General features: G+C 44.2%; 1 protein-coding gene across 1 annotated transcript in view; it reads right to left on the reverse strand.

Moving 5' to 3' along the window:
* DDX10 (DEAD (Asp-Glu-Ala-Asp) box polypeptide 10) overlaps positions 1–8,625 on the reverse strand; it is a 194,268-nt gene extending 185,643 nt beyond the window's left edge. Inside the window, exon 1 of the mRNA XM_009890920.1 lies at positions 8,533–8,625. Coding sequence (XP_009889222.1) covers positions 8,533–8,625 — 93 coding nt within the window. The remainder of the gene's footprint in view (positions 1–8,532) is intronic.
* Positions 8,626–9,388: the final 763 nt, after the last annotated feature.

The raw sequence follows: 9,388 nt of genomic DNA on the forward strand, positions 1-9,388 counted from the left end.
TACTTTAATCATGCAGGCTAATAGGGCAATTTAAAGCTCAGACCATCATGAAACCAGAACTCAAGCTGAAAGGGACCTTAAGAGGCCTCTGCTCCAACCTCCTGCTCACAGCAGGTTGTCTCTGAGGTCAGGTCAGGTTGCTCAGGGCTTCACCCAGTCCAGTCTTGAAATTTTTCAAGGATGGGGACTGGACAGCCTCTCTGGGCAACCTGTGCTTCTGCCTGACTGTCCTCATGTGGAAAACATGTTCCAGGCTGAGCCTGGAACAATGCCAGTTGTCCCTCATCCTTCTGCCCTGCTCCATCTCCTCAACGATCTTCCCACAGGCACTGGGAGTTAGTTTCTCTAAGGTCCCCATCCCAACCCCAAAGTCATCCCTGCTCCAGGTTGAACAAGCCCAGCTCCTCCAGCCTCTCCTCACAGGGCAAGTGTCCTTTTTCTTAATGAGATGTCCAACACCGGATGAAGTATTTTTCAGGGAAGAGAAAAAAAAATTTAAAAAGATACTGTGGTATGCAAGCAAGGTTTAAAATTTCTACAATGCAGTCTGCCACAAGCCCCAGACATAACTTACAATTAAAACTCACGCTAAGCATTTCACATACAGTATCTCTAAAATCAGAACTTCTGTAGCCTTCTTCTCCAAAACTGTCCCTGTCAGACTAACTGCCAATAGAGATTATAATAAAATATCTATGGCAAAACATGTAACTAGCCAATTATTTCATATTTCTGTGTGGCTGCAACAAGCACCAAGTTTATGATTCATGCATGCTAAGCATAAATTCATTTTCCTGGGAACATCCACAGAGGAGCAGTTTGGTTTTGGAGGCTACTGCAAACGGAGTAATGATAGTCATATCCCATAGAATGCAGCTCCGAGCTCTTACCTCCCTTCTTTTTTAACCATCCTAGCTTAAAAAAAAAAAAAAAAAAAAAACACACCCAAAACATTACTATGCTGCAAAGTACACAGCCCTTAACTTCTTGAAAAAGAGAAGCTCACCTGTACTTGTAAAAATTTAACCCTTATGGCTCCTATCCATAAAGACAGACTCCTTCATCTGCCATGACCACAAGCAAACACTGCTAGCAGCCTCCCTACAGCCTACAATCTTACTAGAGCTAAGCTGTCCTTTTACCATCTATGTTTTCAGATCTCTCGGAGCAACGAGGATCAAGTGTATTCCAGCTGCTGTATGAGATCTGACACCACAAAGGTGTTCGTTTACCACAAAGGCCTGGTAAACAAACGCTTCAGGAAATAGCTCCAGACAACAAACCCATTTCTCCCCCACTCCACTTTTCCGTTTTGACTCTACAGTGCCAGCGTAAAGATTTTTTTGCATATACTTAGCATTAGGTTATGTGATTAAAGATTATCGACTGTGAACTCAAAGACCGCATGAGAACTAGTGGAATAACACAGGGAAGGAGCCCCAATAACATCATCACTGCACATTGCATTAAAGCACCCTGATGCTGCTGCTCCCTGGGACTGTAGGAGGAGAGCAGTCAGCTTGTGGCTCTGGGGTGAACCCCACCGAGGAGCCAGTGAGGCCACCCCCGCCCCAGGCTGACCAGGGTCAGCGCCTACTGGGGACAGGGACTCACGGGGGCTGCAGGGGAAAAGCATTTGGAGACGTCGGACAACTTCTTATGAGATGTTTTAAGGGGGTTGTGGAAATGTGCAAGACTTGTTACGCGATGTTTAGGGGAAGGATCAAAGGCAGGGAAAGGGAGGGATCAAGGTGGACTGGGGAGGAACCAGTATGAAAAAACAAGAGGGAAAAAGGGGATAAAAGGGGCTGGTTCTGGGTAACATCTGGGGGGTCAGTATGTTCATCTGACTGAGCTCTGCACCTGAACACCACAGCCTATCCTGCAGTTTTACTACATATTCTTGTGTAATGATGTAAATAATAATTTACTACTACTACTACTATGAATTACTCTTATATTCTTTCTACCCACCTTGTGTGTGAGCACACCCTCTATTCGGAGCCCGTGTGAGAGACCACCAGCAACCTTCAAGCCAGACTAGCTGGCAGCAGCACAAGAGCCGAGTGTGGCACCTGGAGCGGGACCATGAACCTCCGGCCGGAGGGCGCCGGTGCCTGGGGAAACCGGGCCCTGAGGCCACTCTGGGACAGACTGAGTAGCTGAACCCAGCTACTGGAGAGACCCATTTTCTATCTGTGAGTACGTATTTCACTAGTGGACATCAATCTCGATCAGCCAGAGAGGAACCGTACCTGCCACCTCTGCTGTTCACGTATGTACAAGCACTGGGGGTGTGTGTGTCTGCACAGATGCTGATAAAGGCACTGCTCTGTTGGTGTTCATCTGTGGCTGGATACATGTGTGTGCACACATGTGCACCTACTGGGAATACGTGCGCACATTCGCTGCAGGCTGGATTTGGGGACTCACAACTGCAGCAATATTACATCCACCTGATTGTCCACCTGTGCCTTGAAAGCTCACCAGATTCACCAACCTCCAGTACTTGGTATACTTAATTTTTTTAAAGCTGTTCTACAGGTTACAAAACATACTAAAAAACTAGTTAATTCTCCTGACACCTACTAATTTACTTCTCTGTATGCATCCACCTCTACAGCACACTTGAGAGCTGTTAATTATACATACACACACAGAAAACCCCCAAGACGTGTTTGAGTCCATGAGCTGGCTGAACGATTTCAAAAAACGTTGAGATGTCAAGTAGAGATGTTAAGAAGAAATGTAATACCTTCAAGTCTGTTCTAGCTGATAGGAGATCATCAAAAGATGTGGACAGCTTCCACCAGCAAAGTTCACAACAATCAACAGCAGCAGGACAGAAAAAAAACACCAAACTCAGGAGATAAAGAAAAAAAGAGACTACTGTATCTATAAAGCCTGAGCAGATGAAGAGGTAGGTAGACTACACAGCTTTGAATTCATACTGACTAGCATCCATAAACTGAGATTTCCAAATGTCAAACTCTGAGCTTACACAACTTGTGCATTTCTAATAGGTATCGTTTATCTCTAACAGACTCTGAACAGAAATCTCCCAACACAGGGACCAAGCAAAATGGTCCTCAGACATTCCTGACAACTTGTGATAACAATTACAGAGAAGCCTTTAAATGAAGAGCTACCGAGCTGTCAGATCAGCCTTATATCTCCTTGAAGCACTAAGCCTTCTGCAGGCTCTGCCTATTACGGAAAACTCAACTATTTTTTTCCTGAGGGTTTATACCTGTTTAAAGCACCTAGATCACAACACTACTCTTTTTCAGCCTAGTTCTCTCTAGTAAAAAACAAACAAAAAAGTAATTTAATGCATGAATTTGATCTCTAGATAAAAGGTAATCACATCTTTACTAAAACCCATTTTTGACATATTTCAAGACAAAGGTCTTGCAAGGTAGATTTCAAACTTCCCCCGTGTCCTAGTAGAGCAATTAAGCTTTTGCCAAAGGTTACTTAAAAAATGTAAAGGTGAATTATTTTTATAAAACCCACTTGTGCTGAGAAGCACATACTTTAAGCTGGTACATTTCTGGGAGGCCGGGGGGAACTCCTATCAGAAATCATCACTAAAAAAATCTTTTTTCCAACTTTCACAAATTGGGATTTTGACAAATACTTCCAAATTCCACTGATAATTTTGAAGGTATTATGTACCACATGCAACACTGCATATTGGGCTAATTCCCAGTCTTATTATTTTGCATGCTAAAGGATCACAACTCAGTGATACATACAGGTTCAGTTTAATTTCAACCAAGACACTGTCCGCATAGGAAAACAGTATGCCTACAGGAGGGAAAACTATCTTAACAATATCAAAAAAGAATTTAAGCAATCCATTATGTGCAACTGAAGGGAAAGATTTTAATAGGTTTGTGACACATGAAATGGGCTACTGCAGCAATGTGAAATTTTCCTAAATAATTAAGGCTGCTTTAAGTATTTCAGTGGTTAACTTCTTTTTAACTCTAGATGACCCAGTAAGAACTGATGCATTAATCACAAAGGAGACAAATAGCGTTTGCTCTTCTACCTTAAACTGCTCTACATCAATTGAAAAATCAGTACATGCATAAGCCCAGCTCTTTTAAAGATGTCCAAGAAGGAGAAAAAGTGAAAACAGTATTAAAAGAGCGAGGCACAGGAATGTTGGGAAAAGCCATGTCACAAAGTTTCCTATATTATTTCTCTGCCCTACAAACTTCCAGGACCACGAGAGTGATCTGTTGTAGCACCCTTAGACTCCAGAAGTACTGGTTTATTTTTAAATAAAGTCCAAATAGCAGGAGTAAGGACGACTGGTGTTAGAGGTAGATCTTCTGATAGATATATTTTATATTTACATGTACCAGTGGAAAACAACACCAACTTATAGTTAGTTTGTTTCACCATCGGAAGTTACTACCTCTTCTAATCTGCTGGGAATCTGTACTTCTGAGCTCTCTCTAATTTGCCCTAGGTGAGAGCAGCCAGCTCATTTCAAATACTTCAAATGGTATTCTGATCTAACTTGACATAAAGCAGCCTAGAAAGAGTTTACACAAACAGTTCCCCAGCACATCAGTTAGCTGTTAATGCTTTTCATGAGTGCAACTGGATGGAGAAGACAATGTTCAGCAACAGCCTTACAGTTCGGCAACAAAGTTGCTGGACCAACAGATACCAGACCACCCAGGAACATGTAATACAGAAAAAGGTCCCAAGATCTGGACACATTGAAACTAAATTTCAGCTTCCATCTCTGCTGCCACACATTTGCCATAACATGTCAACAAACAACAAAAAAATAAAATCCAGTGACAAAGTATCTTGGTTATCTCTTCATTATTGTTTAATTTTGTTTCAGTTATCCATTGCAGTCATTCTCACACTGGAAATGATAGACAATATACTCTAAGAAGGAAGGCAATGTGGATACTCTTGTATCCAACAGCCATGCTGCCCCTATTCCATGCCATGTGCAAGATGACAAAAGCACATGAAGACTTAATCCACCCACAGCCTGCGTGCCAGAGACCCCAGCCAGTGCTTCTGACAGAGAGGAGCTTACCAAAGACCTTTCTAATTCCCTTTTCCCTAAGAAAGGATCTGCCTCATGCAGAACTCACTGGAGACCCCTGAAGATCCAACCACATGGCACTTGCTCACAATCCTCACCCTCACTATAACCAGGTCCAGGTTAATAGGGAAGAAATTCAGAATACCAAGTGGAAAACCTTGTCAGGGACCAGAAAAGAAGATATGAAGGACTGAAGATGGGAAGCTAGGTGGGCACCCACCTGTATGCTCACAGGCAGGAAACTCCTGAAGCAAGCTGACAGCAAAACCCCGGAAGAGTTGAGACCAGGAGTTCCCAAAACTATCCTAATACAAACATACATTTACCCTGTCTTTATTCTGATGGATACATTGCCTGACCACTACCACTCTTCTTCAACCTCCATACATACACACACAAACACAACCAAACCTCCCACTACCCACTCCTTACCTATGCTGTCCCAAGTTCCACAGAGACGCAGAATTATCACCCATGTCCCAGCAACAGACGCATGTGCAGACACGCACATTGGTGACACAGAGTCACCCATACATATCCATATAGCCATATATACAGCAAATAAATGTAAGTATCTATGGAAGTAACTGACAGAGGTGACTATAAGGCCAGTATAAACAGAAATCTATGTAGATTGAGTGGAAATTAAATGCAAGTACCAAATATATATGATGTGTTTACAGATAGAGCTCAGAGGGTTGTGGTTAGTGGTGCAGAGTCTAGTTGGAGGTCAGTAACAAGTGGTGTCCCTCAGGGGTCAGTACTGGGTCCAGTCCTGTTCAACATATTCATCAATGATCTGGATGAAGGGATAGAGTGTACCATCAGCAAGTTTGCTGATGACACAAAACTGGGAGGAGTGGCTGACACGCCAGAAGGCTGTGCTGCTTTACAGCGAGACCTGGACAGGCTGGAGAGTTGGGCAGAGAGAAACCTTATGAAATTCAACAAGGGTAAGTGTAGGGTACTGCATCTGGGGAGGAATAACCCCATGCACCAGTACAGGTTGGGGGCTGACCTGCTGGAGAGCAGCTCTGTGGAAAGGGACCTGGGAGTCCTGGTGGACAACAGGATGACCATGAGCCAGCAATGTGCCCTGGCAGCCAAGAAGGCCAATGGCATCCTGGGGTGCATCAAGAAGAGTGTGGCCAGCCGGGCGAGGGAGGGCATCCTCCCCCTCTACTCTGCCCTGGTGAGACCGCATCTGGAGTACTGTGTCCAGTTCTGGGCTCCCCAGTTCAAGAAAGACAGGGAACTGCTGGAGAGGGTCCAGCAAAGGGCAACAAAGATGATTAGGGGACTGGAGCACCTTTCTTATGAGGAAAGGCTGAGGGACTTGGGTCTCTTTAGTCTAGAGAAAAGAAGATTGAGGGGGGATCTTATTAATACATACAAATACTTAATGGGAGGATGCCAGGGGGATGGGAGCAGTCTTTTTTCAGTGGCGCCCAGTGATAGGACGAGGGGTAATGGGCATAAACTTGAACATAGGAAGTTCCATCTTAACATGAGAAGGAACTTCTTTACTTTGAGGGTAGTGGAGCACTGGAACAGGCTGCCCAGAGAGGTGGTGGAGTCTCCCACTCTGGAGACATTCAAAACCCGCCTGGACGCTGTCCTGTGTAACGTGCTGTAGGTGACCCTGCTCTGGCAGGAGGGTTGGACTAGATGAAGTGACTGTTTTAAAATATTACGCAAAATATTTCAGGCTAGAAGAACAGACTACTGTAGAAAACCAGAATGGCGACTACTCAAACTAAAAGGTCTGAGGATTGCACATCTACCCACAACTATCCAGATATACAACCCTAAAATTTATAAGGATGAGAAAGGAATACTGACCTCACTATGGAAAAGCAAGGGTTACTTCATTCCCTTAAAGAATGCAGTTTCATGAACTCACTGCTTGTGTCTGTTCCTTTTAAACCTCTCTCCTGCCTAGATACATCTCTGAGCAGCACAGTCATACCCCACTATCTGCCAAGGATGCACTCCTGTGAAGTACAGTGGTATGACAGACAGCAAAGCAATTTTTCCCCATAAGAACTAACATAATAGATAGGGATGTAATACACACATACAGCATAAATATGGCAAAACTGTGTATGGAGAACATATACAGTGTGTATGTGGAGAACGAAGAGGCAACAGAAGCATCAAGTGGAAGAGCTGTTGGCTTCCCAGAGATCATTTTTCACAATATTTCAGCCAGTTCATCTCTGAGACCAAATGCCCAAGATAAATCTTTCACTTCAAGCATTCTTGCTGCCTCCTTCTAAACAATTAGATCTTCCTCAAATGAATCCAGATCAACTAAGGGCAAATGACAAATGAATGGGGGTCACATTTGGCCATTCAGTCTCACAGACGAAGAGGCTGTAATCCACTCCAAAAAACCTGCACCTCCTCCAGTTGATGATTCTGGTGATCCTGCCCTGCTTCTCAATACATCCATGCCACATACACAGGATTCCAGTACACAGAAGTAACACACTACTTAAGCTTCTGCACACATGCGTCTACTCGGCCACTTTATCTATGAGACTGATGCTGGTTGACTGCTCAGAGTATTAAATGGCCAGTGATGGGACTCCAAAACAAGAGAGAAGAAAGAACAGCTAGATATTGCCATAGTAGCCTAAAGGTAATGCAGCAGAGTAATTTGCCTAAGTCATTATCAAGTAAATGCAAGCTTTTATCAAATGTAGAAACTATTAGGGCCTGACAACATGCAAAATTAATTGCACACTACAAATCTTCCTGTCTGTGTTCAAATACACAGAAAAAGAAAGCAATCTATGGTAGAAATACTTCGATTTGGTATATAAACAATAAGCCCAGAACTCAGGGATTTGTGCAGAGAGTTCACAAACTCTGTACATAGCCTTTGCCAAGTTGCTTTAACCCAGTTTCTCTCTCATGCTTACAGACACACACCCTCCAGAGACCATGCAGAGGCAACAGTCTAAATCTAGGTTACAATAAGCAGTCCAACAGTACTGTAGTAGTGTAGGAGGTTTTTCATTCCACAATGAAAGACATACCTACCAGTGGTTATCCCATTCAGAAAAAAGTATGAGCTTCTAACAATCTGAGTAGTCTGCTTTCACAGTCAGCAAAAGTCTAAGTCCTCTATTTCTACAGTGAGTAGAAAAATATTGCCAAAACAAATTAACATTTATCCACAAAAAAATGTATTAATCATTTATGTAGTTACCATCTTTAATTTTTATCATAAAAAATAATGAATGGTAAGTCCATTATTTTTCCCTGAGAAATAATCTGTGATGCAAAACAGTAATTTGACCACCTTTGGAAGCATACCATTTGCTTTCAAACCAGTAAAGCCAATGATTGTGTGAAGCTTCAGAATACTAACTGGCTGAATCTTAACCAAAGGAGCTGTCACGACCTCTCTGTGGTAACAGACATGTTTCTTCTATACCTACTGTCATTACTTTCTGCCCAAACCAGATTACAACCACCAAAAAGTCTCCACCATCAGCTACGTTGAGTGCTGTGTAACCAAGCACAATTGCCATGCTCCTCCCTGGCAACAGCTGCAAACCCAGCAAAAGTTGGCAGGATGTAGAGCCACACCACAGGCACAGCGCATCTAAGCCGTTATCCAAAATTATAGTACTTTCCGCTAACCAGTATGGCTCAAAAGCCAGAATTCAAGGGAATTGGGGTGACAAAACCAACACCACTGACCCTGGCCGTAATATTTAAAAACCTATTTCCTGCCCTTAAGTTAAACAATACACTCTTCTGGTGTGATGTCTGCCTGCAGAGCATCCTCTAGGGAGACAAACATCTCCATCTCCAACAGGCTCCATCTCCAACAGCGAGACATCCATGCTGCCTGGTCAGAAGGGCCAAGTGCCATTCAGTCACAACCATTCCCACCCTCCACCTCAACCTCCTCTCCACCACTGACTCCCCTCCTGAGGGCCTCACTATCCCCTGCTCCACAGCCTGCCCACAGCCACCTCCACCCAGAACCGCTGGGACTGCAGTTACTGCCCTCTCCTCCCCTCCCTGGGGGCAGAAAGGGAAAGAATGGAGGATCACCCCTGCCTCAGGGGGGTGAAAGCCCTTCTGCCTGCCATTGAGCAGTGTCACCCAACTAACTTGCTACCTACAGGCACCCCCAACAGCCAGAGGAAGGTCCCACACCCCGCTGACTAGGGGTGCTCGCCACCCCAGCCCAGAACCACCCCACTCCTCCTCCTCCTCCTCTTCACAAACCTCCTCCTCCTCACAGACCCCCCCCACCCTCACACACACCACACGAGGAGCGGG

This window comes from Charadrius vociferus, unplaced genomic scaffold (genome assembly GCF_000708025.1).
Source record: "Charadrius vociferus isolate BGI_N301 unplaced genomic scaffold, ASM70802v2 scaffold118, whole genome shotgun sequence".
NCBI classification, from domain to species: Eukaryota; Metazoa; Chordata; class Aves; order Charadriiformes; family Charadriidae; genus Charadrius; species Charadrius vociferus.